This window comes from Protomyctophum bolini (genome assembly GCF_963924005.1).
Source record: "Protomyctophum bolini genome assembly, chromosome: 3".
Lineage (NCBI taxonomy): Eukaryota > Metazoa > Chordata > Actinopteri > Myctophiformes > Myctophidae > Protomyctophum > Protomyctophum bolini.
Window position 1 is genome coordinate 26,900,836 of NC_137864.1, and position 21,804 is coordinate 26,922,639.

Here is a 21,804-nt window from a genome sequence, read left to right on the forward strand (position 1 = left end):
ACAATAATCTACCCCAAGTTCAATAGAGGAAACATGGCTCCCAAATCCTGTTGTAATGACTCTTCACTCTGCTCCTCTCCTCTCTCAGCCATCTGGTGGCTGTATGCCAGTGGTTCCCATTTCCCAACCTTCTCTGGATCAGCCCGGCCCATGAGCCCACCCATCAGCTGCCATGTTCGCTGGTCAGATGGGTGAGCCACATGCATTTTCAGACCATGTTTATTTGTATGATCAATCAATCAATCAATCATGTTCCGGCTTGTATCAATGGAACTAACGGTGTTAGTTTTAATTTAATTACATTTTGTATTTTTGTATACTTTTGCTTTATGTTTGTTATATTATCATTCAAATCTATGCGTTTTGCCAATTATTTGGGGACAAGGTTGGGAATCACTGCTCTAACTGGCCTGGTATGAGGAGTGTCTCTATTCACTGGTTCCAGGGACTATGTGCTAACTGTGGACTGTAATGGAAGTGCGTGACCTTTGTGAAGCCCGGTGGGAGACTGTGGAGAGCTGGCAGACGAGGCCGCCAGCCGGGCCAGGTAGGGGAAGGGAGGCTCCCTGACAGACATTATAAATCAACCCGCCGCTGTCGCCGGGCGCTTAAACAAGATGGCCGACGGCTCCGCGGGGGCTAAGATGGCCTCATAGGCTCGGGTGACAAGAAAAAAATGACTCCAGCAGAAACACATGTCTCTTTTTTATATCCATATTTCCTAGCAATTCATTTATGAGGTGGGGGGGGGGGATTCAGTGCCTGGGAAAGTTACAAAAAAACAAAAAAAAAAGTTTTTAATTTATGATGCTGTTAACCCCCCTCCTTTACATGGATGCAAGGCGGTGAAAGACAGATCTGGTGGAATGGTTCCACAGGCAGAGTTCTATTAGTGACTGTAATCCGTTCAACATGGCCATAGTCCTTATGCTGCGTAAGCACTTGAAACCTAGCATCCCTATTCTGGGAAAACATTCGGCGAAAGACCAGCTATTTTCGGCAAAGACATTTAGTGTAGATGGAGGGTAAAAATAGCGGACAAAGTAGAGTGCCGACCTCGATCAACTGATGGTTACGTGGTTAACAATGCACCGTGTTGTAAGCTTGTAAATGGGCGATTTTCACTATTTTAAAATGTTTTTAAAAATAATAAAAAAAGGTTTACAAGGTTTCCGCCCGACAGCCACGAAGTGCAAGATCAGAGAAAATGGCAAACCCTATAATCGACACAGAATATAAATATAAACTGACAAGAGTGCAAAGAAAACTCTATTTAATGCTTTAAAGAAACCAGGACAGGCGGGTAAACATCAAATTCACCATATGTCCTATAACAACATGCTATCGAAATAACATTCTTAGCCAAACACACGCTGGCTCATGGGTAAAGCTACATAACTGCCAGACCATCTCTCTCTCAAGTAGACACAGGGTGAGCAGTGGACTAACAGTTACTTATCCTGGAGTCCTGCTGTGCACAGGCTCTGAGGCCCGGAGGAGAAGCACTAAATACTGCAACAAGTCAGAATCTCAAACTGGGCAGAGGGGATGGGGAGGTGTGCGTGTGTGTGCGTGTGTGTGTGTGTGTGTGTGTGTGTGTGTGTGTGTGTGTGTGTGTGTGTGTGTGTGTGTGTGTGTGTGTGTGTGTGTCGACGGAGGGTTGAGTCACACGTAGCCTCACTCCAAGATGTTAGGGCTTCCCTAATGGTGTGTGACAGGGCAGGAATTTACAGCAGGGGAGGAGAGGAGAGACGATGAGGCCCTGCCTTGTCCTCGGGACAGTTTCACCTCTGAAATATGGCGGACGTTATGAGAAATATTACAGAGGGCAGTCTATGGGGGTTATTTCCTTGAAGGACGTGTAAGTACATAGAGCCATCGTTAGAACGACCCACTGTGCTCAAGTATTCACATGCAAGGGAACGCTGGACGTGCCCCCCCCCCCCTCTTTATAATGCACTCAATCATTATGTGTCTGAGCGTCAAAGTGTGCGTTTGTGCACTGTATAGGTAGTGTGTGTGTGTGTGTGTGTGTGTGTGTGTGTGTGTGTGTGTGTGTGTGTGTGTTTATGTGTGTGTGTGCTCGCACACGTGTGTGTGAGTTTTTGTGTGCACTCATTAATCAGTATTATAGTTAAGTCTTGAAGAGGAGGGGGAGACAGAGAGAAAGAAAGAGAGAGAGAGATGTAGGGCTCCTAAATAGGAAGCAGGTGTGTGATTGTCTGTCAAACCAGTCCTGGGGTTACATTTCCCAGGCATACGTCGGAATGCGTGCATGCGCTCGCACACACACACACACACACACACACACACACACACACACACACACACACACACACACACACACACACACACACACACACACACACACACACACACACACACACACACACACACACACACACACACACACACACACACACACACAGACAGACAGACAGACAGGAGGACAGGGAAGGTAGAGGGGCTGTGGTGGTCGCCATGTCGTGTCACCCAAGCCGTCAGGGCGGAAATGCAGTGGAAATGGAGGAATGTGTTGTCTGGCGCTGGAGGAGAATGGAAGTTAATGGGCCAGAGCTCAGGGACTGGCCACTCTACTGGCATGTTCTGTAACACTGCCGCTGGGCCGATCTGATCCGACAGCAGCACCCTGGATCAAAGCAACCACTACCTCGTACTGTGTGTGTGTGTGTGTGTGTGTGTGTGTGTGTGTGTGTGTGTGTGTGTGTGTGTGTGTGTGTGTGTGTGTGCGCGCGTGCGTGCGTGTGTGCCTAGAGAAAGAGTAGAGCGGAAGAGAGAGAATGAATATGTCTGTGCGCAGTGTATGTGCATGATATTGTTTTTGTCTGTGTATGTATGTGTGTGTGTGTGTGTGTGTGTGTGTGTGTGTGTGTGTGTGTGTGTGTGTGTGTGTGTGTGTGTGTGTGTGTGTGTGAGAGAGTGTGTGAGAGAGAGAGAGACAGACATTAGTATGCTGGGTGCCCACAGTTCAAATGGCCCATGCCTTTCTCAGATCTCCTCAGCAAGTCTTTAATCAGCAAGAAGGCTGCAATGACTCGGTGCATACTCGCGCGCGCACACACACACACACACACACACGCACACACACACACACACACACACACACACACACACACACACACACACACACACACACACACATGTTGGGATTATGACTGATGCATTATCCAGTCAACCTCCAGATAATTTATGTTTTTAAGTGCCCTAAAGAGATCCACAAGCCAGTAGTTAAATCCAATTTAAATGTACCGTATGTCCAGATTGTCCACTTGTATCAAAAGAGTGAAGTTCTTCAAATGGGTTCTTACTTCTTAGAAGTCTCAACAAACCTCTGATTACTCAGGGAAGGTTGACTTAACAGTGATGCTCTTTCAGAGGAGCCATTTAGAGTCAAGCTTGCTCAAGGACACTTCAATATGGTTGCCTATGGCTGGGGAGAGGTTTGAACCTTCAGTTTTCCAAAAGAGAAATCAGATCCACTTGATTGACGTAAGTATTGGAACTGGTGACCTCCTGATACAAGCACCTTCATTCACCTCTAGGGCAGGCCACTGTTTGTCAACCAGTGGTCAATGGCATCATTACAGGGGGTCAATGGAATTATGTTTTAAAATAAATATTGTATCTTTGTTAAATGTATCAGAAATAGTATGTTTAAACTATATTTCAGAAGTCCATCAAATAATCTGAAAAATATTTTGGCGTAATGCGGGAAACGCTTCAAATGATGACTGTGAACTGTGAAGGGCTTGAGATATTGCCTGGTGCACAGTTTGATTGATTGATTGATTTAAATATTTATTAACAGTTTGCTGAATTACCAGTTTCGAATGTAGGTGCCATTTGAGAGCGGTTTTGAAGGAGTCAAGGGATTTGCATGTCTTAATGACTGTTGGTAGGGCGTTCCACATTTTGGTGGCATAGAAGCAAAAATAATTTAGTCCCTTGTTTGTGCCGAATCTGGGTTGCACATGGTTTGTTGTACTCCCTCTGGTGTTGTGGGTGTGGACTTCGTTAACATTAAGGAAGTATTTTGACAGGTACATGGGTATCTTTTTTTTAATATATTTTTTATCCCACGATTTTGTAACCCATTTTTCACCCCTGTGTCAATCATCTAATGTGATCCTGGGCTCTACACACCCTCCACCAACCTAGTCCCCATATATGGGGGACATGGGGAGAGCAACGGACTTGAACTCATGCTTCCTTCATGCCTGAGTGTCCAAGTTGCTCCTTTACACCTGACAGGAAGGAGTTTCCCTGGTTGGACGTAGCGCGTGGAAGGAACACGTTATTCCAACCAGTTCCTTTCCCCTCCATCAGGCGCCCCCGCTGGCCAGGGGGAGGCAGTTTAGTGACCAGGATTACTTTCGCCAACCCCGCCTTCGGGTATGGGCACTGATGACGCGGAGGAGGAAACACGCCACCAGCACCCACAGCGTCCCGAGCGGGAATCGAACACCTATAGCTGCGAGGCGACAGCACTACCAACTGTGCCACCGTGCCCCCCTGATGGGTATCTTGGTGGTGTATCGAATCTTGTGGACCAGACCCATTGCAAGATGCTGTACTCTGACAGGCTGGAATGGCTTAGGGTCGACGACAAAGTGGGCAGGGGTGAGGTGGGTTCGGGGGGTGAGGCCAAGTAGGAGCCTGACCAGTTTGACCAGTACCATGCACTGAAAGCAGCAAATCTACAAGCTCACCATGTGGCACGCTGTGACACATTGTGAGCTTGTAGATGAGTTTGAGAAATGTTCAAAATATGCTAAAGAAAAAAACGGTTGAGAACCCCTGCTCTAGGCTAACCCCCTCACCTTGATATTCTCGTCCATCTCCATGTGTCCAAGCTGCTTGCCGTTGACGCTGAAAAGACAGAAGTGTCCCTTGTCATAGTAGACGACACAGTGGCCCTCGGTGGACGACTGGATGAGACGGGGCCGCAGGCAGGTCTCTGGGCCTTCCAGAGTCCGCAGCAGGTCCCCATTCATGGAATGGATCAGACAGGGTCCCTCTGGACGTGGCATGGAGAAAATGAAACATGGGTTAATGAAGGTCAAGCTGTGGGGCTGAGTGACATGAAGACAACAGGATGTTCATCTTTAATGAACACAGAACAAGCGTTGGCTGAATGTCCTCCAATAAGCTTCTCTATAGTTAGTGGAACAATTATTTCCTCCAATCCAAAGTATTAGAACATTTAAACAGATACGCACACAAAAGGCCGTTTCCAATTGCAGCAGTCGGTACTAGACATTTTGGCACCGTTTGTGGAGCTATAAATGCAGGCATATGCCTGAAGAAGGTCCTTGTCCAAAACATCACCTATTCGATCTTTATTAAGCAAGTGAACGCAGTGTATGGGTGATTTCTCAAATCATACTACTCCCCCCAAAACACCTATATATATACCTAATAAAATATTTTATTCAATGTGCAAGAGACTTTTTGATGACCATTAAAGAAGGAAAATCAGCATAATGAGGAAAACATCACACGCATGGATCGATGACGAGGTCCAAGCTCTCATCATCATTCGGTAAGAGAAGAACATCCAACAGGAGCATCACCCATTTAGGATGGGAACCCCTTTTGTTTTTACCTTTCAACATGGGAACCCCTTTTGGGGTAGTTGTTGATACAGTAGGCTACAATATATAGCAACATAAAGTTTTTTGTAATATTTGAATACATGCAGTATTTGAAGTTCTCAGTTCTAAATGAGTTAACGGAATGAATCTAAACAACAAAAAAACTATTATTCTGTTTTCCCTAGGCAGTGGGAAGTACAACTAGAAGTGACTAGAAGTTGATCTTTTGAAGTTTTTGTTAGCTCCTGTTTGGGCTAGTTCTTGTTTTTGGCCGAAATACTCTTACCCTTGCAGCCACTGATGACCAGACCCAGCTCCGCACACACACTGGCACAGGTCACCTCGCAGTCATGACCCGTAAGGATGGCTCTCGGTGTGACAAACTCTGCTGTGGAAAAACACAAACACACACAATCTTTGAATATGAGCATCTACCCACACTCAATTCCAGGTTTTGACCAGTAGAGGGCAGCCAATACAAACAAATGTCAGACTGAGTGACCCAATCAGTGATGGTGGTGTGAGGATTAGATGCTTGTGCTGAAGGATGAGTGAACACAAGAGATGCAAATTAATTAAGATGTTTATATCTTCACCAAATAGGTTCACTTCGTGTTTTGACATTATATTGCATATCAATCAAATTGAAATTTAACCCACGTAAAAACCCCAGGAAAGTGTTTCTCGTCTCCCAAAGATCATTAAAATAAGATCTGGTTGAAAAAGGGGTGAAGTGGCCCTTTAAGAGAAAGTGCTCTCCTTTCTTCCATTCATGTAGAATTACATGACATTTCTGCACAAACGGCAGCCATTGATCAGCGCCTGATCACAGACTGCGAATGAATGCTGAACACGTATGCAGGCATGATATACAGTACGGAAGAGTATTGAATTACTGTAAACTTCTGACACAGAAAAAAGTCCAGTGAACACGTTTTTAGTAATAGCATCCTGATTCACACGCTTAAAGCCTGTAAATGTTACATGCCCTGTGGACTGTTTGTTTTCTGTCTTCCCTCTCCGTGGATGTGCACGTCAGCCTGTTGCTAAGGAAGTGCTAGTTTTGACTGTCTTATCTCGCCTCTCTCAGGACGGCACGCACACACACACACACTCTATGCCAAAGCACTACGGCTGCTCTCTCTCCTCGCACGTCACTATCAGCATCCATCTCTCCTTAACGAAGCCCTCACCTCACCACCGCAAACACACTCACTGGAACCAGATGTCCACAGGACTGTACACACACACACACACACACACACACACACACACACACACACACACACACACACACACACACACACACACACACACACACACACACACACACACACACACACACACACACACACACACACACACACACACACACACACACACACACACACACACACACACACTTTTTTCTTCATTAGATATAATTTAACAAATGTAGATTGATTTGTGGTAGACGGGGCACCCTACCCAACAGTAGCATCCAGACAGCTAGTAAAACTGTGTGACACTCTGTTCCAGTTTAATGGAGCTGGGCTGTGTGTGTGTGTGTATGTGCATGCGTGTCTACCAATAAAATTAATTGTAGTGTAAAATGGTGGGTCTCTGGTGACCTTATGCGTCTTTGAAGTGCACACGTGTGCGTGCATGCGTGTGCGTTTATAGATACTGTAGGTGTGTGAGTGTGGGTTTATCATGGTCAGCAGTGCAGTGGGGTCTCAGTGCCCAACGTGTTGAGTTCATTAGGAGTTCATTAGCAGAGGAAGGGGCCCCAGAGCTCCATGCCTTGTATCCACTGACCCACAGACTTCTCCTTTACAGTGGGCCCTCAGGTCGGGCCCCAGAGACCCATGCAGGCAGACAGGGGTCGCGGCCGAAGAAGCTAATATTTACGCACATAACTGCTTTAGCAGCACTCCGACAATTTTGTACTGTGCGTGCGTGCATCAGAGGTCTATCAGCCACATTTTCTAAATGAGCATTTCACACATGAATTAAATAATAAATATAATCATAATATGATTTATTTATTATACTATATGGGTAGTATACACACACACACACACACACACACACACACACACACACACACACACACACACACACACACAAACTGAAAAGAAAAACAAAGAATAGTATACTTAAATGTCAGAAAATAATGGGGTGGCTTCATCTGCAAGTCAAAGTACCACTGAATCATTCTAATGAATTATTTATTTCACATGTAATTGATGCTACTTTTTCCTTGAGGAGACCCTACTCTTTCCTGGGCGACGAAAGGCATTGGTTACCACTGCACTCTACTTATTTATAGTCAACTGTAAAGAGAAATAACACAGCGGCTTATCTTATGCACCAGGAATTTAAAACGTATAAGTCTACAATACGATGCCATGGTGCTGAAGAGGTTGAACGTAGTGGGTGCTTGTTACAGCAGCGGCCTCTGTAATTCAATTATACAACTTTGAAACTCAATACAGGTCAAATGTACGACCGACACCTGAACTTTTCACCAACAAGACACAGCTTCTGTTAAAGTTTAATTAGAGCTTTAAAACTAGAGCTCAACTTCAGCCAGAGAGAGACTTTAAATACGGTAAGCCAAGCGTTACAAACCACTAGGGTATCCTCACTGACCCTGATACTGTAGTATGAGGTCCAGTTGTTCCTATTTACAAAAGGTGAGGTCAGTGGGATTTCATTTGATTAATACAGTTCAACATACTGTCTGTGTGATTATTTAAGTATTATTTCTATGTAGATCTGGGTTTTTTTAAGTTATTTTCAAATTATTATTCTATATTTTAAAATTATTTTCATATAATTAGTCCTCACTCTGTCTCACAGGCCATTTCAGAAACCTTCCCACCAGTGACATCATCGGTAAGTAGATTTTTGTCATTTCAAACACGATTTTAAACTTTTTTTATGCACTATGCACAAGGGAACTGTGCACAATTTCTTTTATGCACTATGCACATGGGAACTGTGCACAAATAATCATGCACAAAAACGAATTTCATCCACTTTTCTTTTATGTGTAAAACAGTAACGTGACAATGAACCAGATTCTTCTATTTCAGCATTACAACTTTCCACGAAGAGAAAGGCTGTAGTTTCTATTAGCTTGGGATCCACCAATCGAATTGTGTCATCGGTCAGCACGTTTCTGAACGGTCCACAGCCCACCAATGAGAAATGTAGTTGAGTGAAAGTATCATAACAAGTATACAAAAACACTACAGCACTCAAATCGACGTCATTACTGTCCACCACTGAGTGCAGCCACCCTCCAGGTCACCAGCCGGACTGTCTACAGGTCATTAAGTTACCGACCAAATGCCAAAAAGAAAAGTCTGAATTATGTACAACAAGACCACGGATTAAAGCTCCATGTCAGATTTCGCTCGCAGAAGATCAATAAAGCTGATATATTGGAGTATCGTTTAACCTTTGGGGGCCGCTAGTGGCCATTTGGTTTGCATTAGGACCACATCTGATTACAATCTAATAGCTATCTGTAACTACAGCCTGGACACTGAGGAGGGGATCAGCTATCTGGGAGACGCAGGTAGGTAAGAGGTAGGTGTGTGCATGCGTGTGCGTGTCCGTGAGCGTGCGTGTGCGTGCGTGCGTATGGTGTATAATCCTGGCATATAGGCCAAATTTTGGGACACGTTTTCAAGCCAGTAAATAATTGGGGATGTGAAGACGCCATGCCAAATTAGGGGAGGGGGGTTAGTAATGGAATTTAGTAATGGTAAAGGTTACGTTCATAAATATAACAGAGGCATGCATTCTGAACAATTAAACAACTGTAAACTAATTGTGTCCAGTTTAAGTCTCTCCTTTGACCAGCAGATGGCAGTGCTGTCTGAGGAATCTCATGTACTTTTGTATCAGTACTGGAGACCATGACAACACAGAGTGTGTGTGTGTGTGTGTGTGTGTGTGTGTGTGTGTGTGTGTGTGTGTGTGTGTGTGTGTGTGTGTGTGTGTGTGTGTGTGTGTGTGTGTGTGTGTGTCGAGTGTGTGTGTGTCGTGTGTGTGTGTCGAGTGTGTGTGTGTCGAGTGTGTGTGTGTGTCTGTGTGTGTGTGTCGAGTGTGTGTGTGTCGTGTGTGTGTGTGTGTGTGTGTGTGTGTGTGTGTGTGTGTGTGTGTGTGTGTGTGTGTGTGTGTGTGTGTGTGCGTGCGTGTGTGCGTGCGTGCGTGCGAGCACGTGTGCAGCAGACGCTGACTCTGTGTCTGTGAATGTGTGCATGTTCATATTAGGACTTGCAGAGTCAGTCGTGTCAAACTTATGAAGTGTGTGGGACATTCGCAATTTCATTACAGTATGCACGAGTACAACTGTGCATGTGTGCGTGCGCGTGTGTGTGTGTGTGTGTGTGTGTCTGTCTGTCTGTGTGCGCACACGCACACACGTGCAAAGAGCACCCTGTGGTCTGGGTCAATGGAGCATCACATTGTGGTGAAGGGCTGAGCTCTTGGCTCACAGCTGCACGTAAGCCTGGTCTGATACAAACACACTGACGCTCTATGTATGCATGCAGAACTGCAACAATGCTACAGTAAGCCTGGTCTGATACAAACACACTGACACTGTATGTATGCATGCAGAACTGCAACAATGCTACAGTAAGCATGGTCTGATACAAACACACTGACGCTCTATGTATGCATGCAGAACTGCACTAATGCTACAGTAAGCCTGGTCTGATACAGACACACTGCATGCATGCAGGCACGTGTGTGCAATTGCGTGGACACGGGATACATACTGTAGTATACTGCACAGGAAATAGACTAACCATAAACATACACACACAGACATGCATTCATAAACACCCAGCCTAACAAAAACAGGTAAGGATAGCCTGTGTTATGTGTGAAATATGTATTAAGTATGTTTATAAATATACGCGTTTAACCATATACTACTAGTCCCGGCCCAACAAACAAATAGTAAACATGTGGGACCGCCATCATTGATGTAGACCCACCTTTGGGACTGTCAGTGATTGGTGAGTGTGTGTGTAGGCTACTCGAAGTATGCAGGAATCTGCAAGCATTTTGGTATGGGACAATGATATATCATGAACATGTAATTCATGTATAATTCAACACGCCTCAAAATTTAATAACTACAATAAGCAACAAATATGAACAAATGCACAAATGAACAGACGGAGACCGACCCATGAATTGTAATATCCGCTTGAAATAATTAGTTTACTGCATAATCTTTCTCGAGTTTAACAGCAGTGCTTGAATTAAAGCTCGCTATCGCTAAACTGAGGCACACACACACACACACACACACACACACACACACACACACACACACTTGACCCTAGAGAGAACATTTTCATAAACACACATAAATGCACGTGCTACACTTTAAATGTTTAAATATATATCTAAATCAGAAATGGTGAACCTTCCTGAAGTGCCTAATGTGTGTTAGACCACATTGTACCTCGTCTGCTACATTCATACATCTTTTCCAGAGACAGCACTCATGTGTCCTCTTCAGAGGAAGAATTGCATACAGGGATGCAAGCATGCATACTGTGCACGCACACGCACACACACACACACACACACACACACACACACACACACACACACACACACACACACACACACACACACACACACAATTTAGGCATAAAGGAAAACAAGTCACTAGCTTTCCCAGCATCACGCAGCCAGCTTGCACTGTATGACTATGAGGTAAGTGACACAAGGCCATCTAAAGTCCCGTCCCTCAAATCAACAACCGATGTGGCTTATTATCCAAATCACAATTTGTCATAAATTTCAGCCCATTTGTAGCGGAGCACTTAACAGCATGTAGGGCCCATCTAAGCTGGCCAAATTAGCACCGAGAAGGCTAAGGGCCCGGGCTATGTGCACTCGTCCCTTTGATCGTGGCTGGTTCCATATGTTATGGTAACGTGAAGGGCCGTCCTGTGACATTCTTCACTTTGATGGACCGGCCGTTGACCCTGGAGCCCGTGGTCGGCCGGGGCCTTTCATGTGGCGGTCGCCGACCCCCAACGCCACACAGGCCGGCCATCTCTAAGTGCCTCTCACTTTCACTCACTCACATTAAGACAGGTTGAGGGCCCTCTCTCTCACCCTCTCACACAAACAAGTACATTTCTCACATACCCATACACACAGTAAAATCCTGAATGTTAATTTAGCACACACACACACACACACACACACACACACACACACACTTCTCCAGTGCATTAGTGAGAGCCCGTTTGGGGTGCAGCAGTGCTAGGAAATCCAATTGGACTGCAGAAGGCCTGGTCTACTTACTGTAGATGAAACTAGCTGTTACTTTAGAGAGAGAGGCCGTAAATCACAGACCGCACTCTAAGAATACCCGCCCCTATGCATGTGTGTGTGTGTGTGTGTGTGTGTGTGTGTGTGTGTGTGTGTGTGTGTGTGTGTGTGTGTGTGTGTGTGTGTGTGTGTGTGTGTTCTTACTGCCTGGACTCTCTCCGATGCTGCAGTGCTTTCCGTTCCAGTACCAGAGGAGCAGGGTGGCGTCTCTGGAGCCGGACAGCACGTAGCAGTCTCCTCCGATGTAGGACTCTGAGCGGGCCAGGCACGTCACCACGTCACGATGACCAAACACGATCTGACTGAGTTTCCCTGAGAGCACACATGGACGCGCACGCACACACACGCACACACACACACACACACACACACACACACACACACACACACACACACACACACACACACACACACAACAATGCATCAGTGCCATCATACATAGAATGGCTGTTAAGCATGTAAACCTCCTCTGCGGGAACGAATGCACGCTTGCACATATGTCTTTTTTTCATTCGATCTGGGGAAAAAAAGTGTATAGGTTTGCGAGACAGTGTAAAAACACCCGGACGGTTAGCTCAACCGTCTGGGCACCTAGGCTGCCAAACCAGCCGGACGGCGTGCTGCGGGTTCAACTCCCGAGCCCGAGGACCTTTGCTGCGTGCCACTCCCCATATCTCTCCCCCTTTCCTTTCGGATTACTGTTCCCTATCAATAAAGGCATAAAAGGCCACCAAAAACAAATCTTAAAAAAATTAAATGAAACATTTTGAAGCAAACGATATATAAAAGCATCCCGGTCCTAATATGCACAGTATATGAGTTACATATCTCAATACAGTATTGTGTCTTAACACTTTGACTACTGAACTGAGTTACTCGAGTTAATTGACTGTAGAACACTTTCCCACCCTTTCGAGTTATGTTTTCATTGTTTAATTGATTTAAATTTTGCATTCGATTTTTTATTAATACGAGAACAATGGCTTCTACAGTATGTCAGTGTTGTAGTGTTACTTTTAGAAGTGGGACTCCCCCCATAAGACATGTGTATTTGCGTGCACGTGCGCAACACGCACAGACACGCACTATAAAACAATTCAGACATGTATAGCCTATTTAGAAACAGGGTTTACAATGCTTAATCGTAAAAGTAAATGACAAGTCAAAAAAACATATTTTCCTTCCTTACTACACCCCTGGTTAGCATGCTAACTTTTCATAAATAGAAAGCCTGCAATTAGCTTGGAGCCCCATTCATGTCACTGCTAGGCAGGTTGGTAAACTGTCCAAAGTCCTCCTACAATTTTCAATTCAGGAATTTAGCAGACTCTAAGTCTCTAAGTCTCTAAGTCTACAGAGTGACTTACAGTAAGCAAGAACAACACATAGTAATACATCAAATACATAGAAATAGTAATCAAGGATCATAAGCAAGCCAAGGACTTAACATCCATCTAACAGTAGAATATCTGTAGTATCTGTACAATGAAACTATGAGTATACAGTATATACACTATAGAGTGCTATGTCTACATAATAAGTTATCTAAATTACACAAGTTTAGCCTTTGCATATGCCTGTAAGGTCGTAAAGTGCTACGGCAAGTGCTACGAGCACTGTACATTGTACATTGTTGATGTATTGTAATGAAAAAGAGGGTCCCAGCCCTCAGCGTGTTCTCCCAGAACTAAATAAAGGTTGAAATGAAATGAAATGAGTCTGAAGGTGAGTTTTCAGACTACGGCAGACAATTGGGAATGAGTCTGCAGTTCTGATTACACTGGGAAGTTCATTAAGTGTTTTTTTAACCCTAATTTATACATGGAAAAATCTAAAAGATCACTGAATGTGGACTACACACAAAATGAGCTTCTGGCTAAAAATGACGTGTTGATTAATGTGCATTGTCTCTGTTAAATGAATAAATAAATGTTGCAAAGTGACACATTGTGAGCTTGTACCTAGATCGGCTATTTCATTAAAGGATAATTCTAGCGCTTTTCTTACAGAAATCTGATGTTATTGTATCCATTAACCAGTGGTAGAGCACAGCTCAGCTCTGCGTGCACAGCGGCTTTATCACTAAATTGCGTATTTTGATCGCTCAACATTCTTTTTTCTTTTCAACATATAGAGTTTTGTCCCAAATGGGCTGCAGTAAAAGGCAAACTGCTGATAAACCCCACCTCCTTGCTCAGAGCTACTGTGCGCTAGAGATGGATTATTTTAATGTATTCGCCTCTACCAGTGGTTAATGGATATAATAACATCAGATTACGGTAAGAAAATCGCTAGTCGGGAATTTCATTTTCTATGATCGATTAAATCAATTAGTTAAATTAACCGTTGCACCCCTAGAAAATTACTCTACCGGTATGTACCAGACTCTACGTATGCAGGTGTGATCAATTTTGCACGTGCTTGCGTGTGCGTGCATGTGTACGTACGTACGTACGTACTCAGCCAGCCCGTGCACATGTCCTCACTCTGTGTCTACCAAGTGTATATATAAAGAGGCTAATTGCTGTCAGATTTTCCCCCGGCCCCTTGGCTCTGCACTGAGCTGTCTAATACTCATTACACTCCCCATACTGTGACCTCTGCAAGTCAACACACCGCGCAGTTTACAACACATGACATTTCTGTCTGCTGCTGTCCGGAGGATAATTAACTTGTATCTCATCAGTGATGGAGAACGCCGACGTGAAACTCTTCCACAGAGGAGCTCCACGAGTCAAGACGAGACGTGAAATGTTTGACATCTTTGTAAACTTTGGAGAATAAGTAATGATTTCAAACGCATTGGGTGGGTGGACGACGTAATGGCTGCCATGCTCGCTTCCGTCTTTGCGCACTTGTGCGCGTCTGCACGGACGGACGCGCGCACAAACGTGTGTCGAGTGCACAGGCATGAGGACTTGCACAAACAAAGGTTCAAACACACACACACACACACACACACACACACAGCAGAGCAATTTGTTGTCATCTGTAATTGACCCTTTGCTAAGCCCCACCCCCCAAATAGTGATTGTCCAATTACTCACCCGTCTATAGGTGACAGTAGTAATACTAATGGCATTAATCGTAACAAAAATGTACAATTTATATTATTTAAAGAAATTCCTTGACATGGTTGGTTACTTTGGCATGGTGTATCCTGACTCACTGCAGATTAATGAGTAAAGAAGTTGATTGGAATTAATTAGATGCCATTTCTCCCTCTTTTTAGCGATAACATTTGTATTTAGTTTGTATTTAGTCATGCACATTCTTCCAGTGCACTACTGCAGGCCTTGTTGACGCTTGTTGAAACTATGGCTCCTGAAATGATTGATTATTTTATGTGGGAGAATCCATGCTATAATATTCCATTGAAGTCAATCGATGACCAGCGCTGCCATGCTTTGTCTTTTTTGCTTATTGTAAATCGCTCTGGATTAAGAGCGTCTGCTAAATTGTAAATTGCTGCATGCCAGACCTAAAGCTGCAGAGTGTTGGGGGGGCGGAGCTTAGCGAAGGGTCAATTGTCATCGAAAAATTACTGAGAAACTGAGAAAACAATCGAGAAACTATACAGGCAGGCACACACTTACTTCCTGTCTACATACACATCCTCAGACAAATTCAATTGCTCACACAGGCATATGCGGCTGCGTGTTCTGTGCACGTGTACCAATCAGTTCAGTGTAATTGATAAACCCCCTCTGTTCTTTAACCTCGGGGCTTCAGGGACCCGGGTGGCAGCTGTTGAACGCTGAGCAATTGAAGCGTGTGTTTGGAGGTTCCAGGCTCGCACACCGCCACTGGCAGCCACACAATAGAGCTATCTCTCTTCTCCTACGCCCCCCACTCCACCCTCCTCAGTATAAGACACAGAGGCTATGGCCCAGAGAAATTGAAACGCTGGCTGTATTATAGGTGTGTGTGTGTGTGTGTGTGTGTGTGTGTGTGTGTGTGTGTGTGTGTGTGTGTGTGTGTGTGTGTGTGTGTGTGTGTGTGTGTGTGTGTGTGTGTGTGTGTGTGTGCGTGTGTGTGGGGGTAGCAGTCTGAATAGGAGCAGGGGACAGAGAGCTGAGGACCGCAGTACAGAGACAAGACTCAAGACAGACTCATTTAAGACCCTTGACCTGCTGGAGCGCTGTGTGTGTGTGTGTGTATGTGTGTGTGTGTGTGTGTGTGTGTGTGTGTGTGTGTGTGTGTGTGTGTGTGTGTGTCAGTAGCTAGGTTTCCATTGACTTGTCTGACGGGTGTGTCGACATGAACAATCACATATATCACTTGTGAGACAATACATCATCCTACTATAAAAAACAAAACAGCTGGACATACTGGGGTCCCACCTAAAACTACAGACTTTTGTGATTAAATTGAAAAAGCTAAACGCAAAGGACGTGGTTCAGTGGTTTCTATTGCAGAATAACAAATAGACAGCATATACTGTACTGTAGACATCCTTACCATTCAGAGAAGATATATATTTTGTCCCAACTAAACATATTCACATTGATTGCGAAATGTGAGTGCAGAATAGTCTTTGTCAATGCAATCTCGGTCAACTGTAACCTAGCTGGTGATATGTAGTCAGTCTGGTCTGTGGATGTACAATAGCAACCAAAATGTGGGTGATTTGACATTCTCACACACTGCACCACGTCTCTGTATTCTGTCTGTCTGTGTGTACGACTGTAATGCACGTAACTCGAGAATTGTTCACCCCACCGACTTCAAATTCGAGCACTACACTCCTCCACAGGGGTCGGTCGGACCCACGGTTGTCCAGAACCGTCTCTGTCTCTGCCCGTGCTCTGGACAAGGCCCCTGCCCTGGGACCATATATGAAACTGGCCTGTTCTGACATCACAAATATATTCTGACATCTGCAAAGACATCTGCATAGACTGTCTAATACAGTGAGTGATTAGTTATATGGGCTAAAATGTATAGGCACAGTAATCGTAAGGACTATTACCTGAGTCAGTGGAATAGACACGGAAGCTCTTGTCCCAGAAACCACAGAGCAGGATGAAGCGGTTGTCAGCGGTGATGACGAAACACTGTGAACTGATCTGGATGCTCTGGTCCAACAGATCTGAGATCTGACGCCTGTGACTGCCAACATTACTGGCTGGAGAGGAGAGGAGTCAGAAATAATGGGAATAGTAAGAGATTCATTATCAGATGCAATTTAACAGATTCACACATCACGAAACATAATGAGATGAGATAAAAATGTGAACAAAAGAGCAGAGAAGAGACCAGAGGAGAGATGAACAAGGAGGATACGTTTCCGAGGAGACAGTGAGACAGAGACACAGAGCCCAGAGACAACGGGACCAGGCATACATTCAGTGTACGAACATGACACATACACCATACACCATGTCAGGCCAACGGTAAACATCAGCATTGTTCAAAGAGTTCACACGAAACACTATCTGGTCTATCAGCACATTTTCACTATTATGTATGGCCCCTGTAAACACCTCTGCACCGCACAGAACAGAGAAGATTTGTGAGAGAATACATAAAACATCCAGGAAGGTTAAGTGTACCGGGACTTCACATTTTCCATTAGGGCCTTAGAGCTTGAGTAATGATGGCGTGTGCGCGGCCTGCAAGGAATATGCACACTGCCACAGAAAGCATACTGTAAATTCATCTCGTGCAGGCGATTTATTTAAAGGTTGGTTAGTGAGGAGGGAGCGAGGAACACAACATACATTCTCTTCTCCCTGATGCTCCCTGATTTTCTGCAATGGGCGGCATTTCTCGGTAATCTCATTTTGCAGTTTTATTAGATTCCTCCATGTTGTGGTCTATGGTCAACCTGTTATTCAAGTTGTGACTTTATTTCAGTTACTTTGGGGTATTTTTCTATCTTAGCTGCACAAATGTCTAGTCTTTCTCGTAGTCTCTTTATGTGTGTTATGTATACATTTCTCCTCGGCCATTAGCCTTATCATCTCATCTCATGTTCTTATCGTCTGCTACCATATCATGTCTAATCTTATCTGAACCAGTTTGTATATGTTTTTTCACTGTGCGACGGCTTCAAACCACACTCCAAGCTAGGCGAAAGCCTTGTAATATAAAACAGCGGCATCTAAGGTCAAGTATTTAAAACAACAGAGCACCCCATCACCCCTCATGGATAGAAAACTATTCTTTGTCTACTTATAGGGCAGGAAACTGGCACACTGGGTTCCACGCAGGCACACCATCATTATGGTGAAGTATGAATCAGGCTTAAGACCAAGAGATAATGACTGACTATTTTACTTACTTATATCCCTATTAAGCCAGCTGGCGCATAGGACAACAACAAAGTTTGAATACAGTTCCAACTAAGAAACATTAACCACTCCAAACTAGAGACCTGTATTGGTTAAATTATTTAGTTAAGTTATAAGTACAACTAAGTGAATATTTTGCAGTGCGGCCGGCCAGGCATTCATAGATAGTTGAAGAGCAGGTGTTGGGACGCTCAGCCTGTAGGCATTCTGAGAAAGAGCAGCGCGCCTGACAACGGCAATATTTCAACCCATTATCAACATTTCCTTTGGCCACAGCCGCCCCGACACTCAGCCACAATTTACTGTGTTTAGCTCTGAGTCCTCTTGGAATGCTAACAGTGTACATACATAACTGACACACGGCCTCCCTCCCTCCCTCCTACAAACTCACACGCTCACGTGCACACAGCATTTTCTTTTAAATATAATTAATGCTCAGTTGTAATAAAATGTTAAGACATAACCAGGATGATATGAAAATCTCAGGAAAGGCTAAACATTGCCCATGATAATAATATATACATTGAAATTGAGCTGTATATACATGTACGCATTCTCAAAACAAGCATAACATGTCTCGTGCACACGCACGGGAACAACAGTGCATGTTGTCTCTGGGTGGAGGAGGAGGATAAAGATGAGTTCGTGAGAATGAGCCCTGGACATTTTCACCAGTCAAACGTTTACCCGAGGGAAAAAAACAAAAAAGGTTGCGTGTGTGGAACAGATCCTGAGAGATGAGAAGAACAAACACAAACGAAACGGAGAAGTCTAAGACACGAGAGAGAGAGAGAGAGAGAGAGAGAGAGAGAGAGAGAGAGAGAAAGAGAGAGAGGGGCATGGGGTGATGAAAAAAAAGCATAATGAAGGATGTGAACTTGTGTGCGCAGCGAGAGAGAGAGAGAGAGTCAAGGTAGCACACAGCTAGTGTCTCTCTCTTTTCCACTGCTTCCATTGGAGCGTCCTCATGCATCACTCAGTGGCTCGCCGCTCCTCTCCTGCTCATCAACAAGTCGTGAGGGATGAGAGGCGGCCATATTGTCCTGACAGCCGCGAGTGGCGCATTCTCAATCACACATTATTACCACATTCATATTCATTGCTGCTGACACGCGCCCCCTCTGCCCCCTGCAAATTAAACCACAGAGAGGAGAGGAGGGGAGGTGAGGGGGAGATGGACAGCATTGAGGAAAGGGTATTTGTGTGTACGTGCGTGCGTACATGTACTGAGGCGGTTGTGTGTTAATGTGATTGTGTGTTTGCTGGGAGAGAGTTGTGTGTGAGCGTGTGTGCGTGTGCACGTGTGCGTGCGTGCGTTGGGGGGTGGCTGATGATGAAATGCTTGCCCAGGCCACAGCTCATTGCATTCCAATTTGCATGCAAATGGTTCAGTGTGAGAGCACAGACTATATCATGAGGAGAGGAGAGGGAAGGCAAGGTGAGGGAAGGAGAGGAACAGAGGAAACGGGAGGAGGAGATAGGATGAGAATAGGAGGGAGGACACTGTCCAGGGACACACAGCTGTGTGAAACCATCAATTGCGATGGACACACTCTCATATATACAGTACAGTTCTGCATGAGAGTCATAGTATGAATAAATAATCTTGTATTAAAATACTCGCCCACTCGCCCTCCCCGTGCACACATACAGTACACACACACACACGCGCACACACACACACACGTTTAAGTATACCTATCAGAGGATCGATTTCCACTGGAAGTTGGTACTGCTGGTCCTGCACTGTTGAGCTTTGATGACCTGAGAGAGGAGAGAGAGAGAGAGAGAGAGAGAGAGAGAGAGAGAGAGAGAGTGTTAGTGTTTCATTGACGTGGCTTTGTAAAGTAGCGGTTGGCTCTCACTTCACTATGAGACACTAAAACTTATGACCGCACAGTCAAAATGTCACTTCCATAGTTGTCCTCCCCTGAATCAAAAACCTATTATTTAATAACTGCAAACCACAATACAATTACAAAGTGATAGCTGACAGTGACTTATAGTCCGATCATAATAAAAGAAAAAAGAATACAGCCCCTAAACACCCATCTTCATTTTAACTTAAGATGTTTCATTGCCCAGAATAAACGTGCATAAGACATTTCCTTGTATTTACAGCTCATTATTACCAGTCAACATGAATTGTGGGTCAGGTCCTTCACTTCGGAAAATTAGAAGTCGACACAAATATGCAGCTTATTTGGAATTTGCCACTGGCCATACCGTAATTCTTCTGATTTTGCCTAATATATTTTCACTGCACAGCATTGAATTACGAAAGCACTAGCACAATCAATACACCCCATCGACGGCATTAGTCCAGTTCACTTGGCCCGTCATCTCCAGCAATATGAAACTAGGAGAGGTGAAATTCCTCCCACGCTGATGAGCGTGCGCTCTCAGAAACTCAAGAGCTATCATGTTCGGCAGGATGGATGTTGACTGAATGCGTCTGGCTGAAGTGAGAGGCTGATGTATGGAGGTGGACATGAAACTAAACGCTAGCCGCTCAACGTGTCAAACGTGATCCTGCTCTCTGGGAGAGACAGTCAACCATCTCCCAAATCAAAGTCCATCCGTCCCTCCTATTGAGACGAGACGGGTCAATCCTACCACTCAGAGGTGAGAGAGAGAGGCAAAGGGGATGATAATGAAGTATGATAGACACCTGAGAGGGTATTTAAAATTATGGCTTGTCTTTTGGAGGCCGCAAACAAAAGATTATCTGCACACCATATTGCTCCCACTCTGTTTACTGAAAATATGCACGTTTGGATTTTAACTCTTCTATCCAGCACCCTTTGAACTTTACTTGGATGTTATGCATACATTATCCTTGGACTGCACTAATAGACACAAAGACATACATAACGCCATTAGCATCAATAGCTAGCACAATGTGGATTGGAACAGTGAGTGGACGTGTCAATGTGCGTGTGAGTGCTATGGAAAATGATATCCATAGTGGCCCACTGGCCCTCTGCTCATAAAAGGCTGTATGTGTGGACATTGGACACCGAAAGTCCTCGAGTTCTTATAGCTGTGAGTAAGATGTGGCTCAGCCTGTGCTACCGTGCTGCGGTTGTCACAGCCTAATTCCATAGCCTGCAGCTACACTGTAACCAACCATGACGACAGAAGGGTGAAAACTTTGGTCATAGAGTTAAATAGTTCTTTTTTAAACAGCGTACAATTTGGGAAAGTGAAAAAAAGGGCTTTTCAGTTGGGTGCATAAGCTAAATGGACAATGACCATGTGCAAATTCAGATCAATTGCTCTAGGCACTGAGAAGATGCGGGCAGAAATGACAGAATGTTGTCTAAAGTTAAAGGTTCTACTACTTGTTTCCTTTCTTCTATATGTACAATAAAAGAGCACACTTTGTGCCCACACAACTTTGTGCGCGGTTCGGTTGGCCAAGTCATAGACCGTGAAGTATGCAGAAGTAACCTTTACGCTTGTGCACAACCTACCCAGCATGGAAAAAACAGGGTCAATGGTCAAGGGTCAAATATTCACGGAGAAACAAC

At 44.6% G+C, this 21,804-nt stretch overlaps 1 protein-coding gene across 6 annotated transcripts in view; it reads right to left on the reverse strand.

Moving 5' to 3' along the window:
- Positions 1-21,804, reverse strand: part of lrba (LPS-responsive vesicle trafficking, beach and anchor containing) — a 280,974-nt gene that overhangs the window by 4,177 nt on the left and 254,993 nt on the right. For all 6 annotated transcript variants that reach the window (XM_080759177.1, XM_080759176.1, XM_080759175.1 and 3 more), the window contains exons 50-54: positions 19,970-20,035; positions 16,948-17,103; positions 12,120-12,287; positions 5,902-6,003; positions 4,842-5,038 (exon numbers count right to left, since the gene is read on the reverse strand). In XM_080759177.1, coding sequence (XP_080615303.1) covers positions 4,842-5,038; positions 5,902-6,003; positions 12,120-12,287; positions 16,948-17,103; positions 19,970-20,035 — 689 coding nt within the window. The remainder of the gene's footprint in view (positions 1-4,841; positions 5,039-5,901; positions 6,004-12,119; positions 12,288-16,947; positions 17,104-19,969; positions 20,036-21,804) is intronic.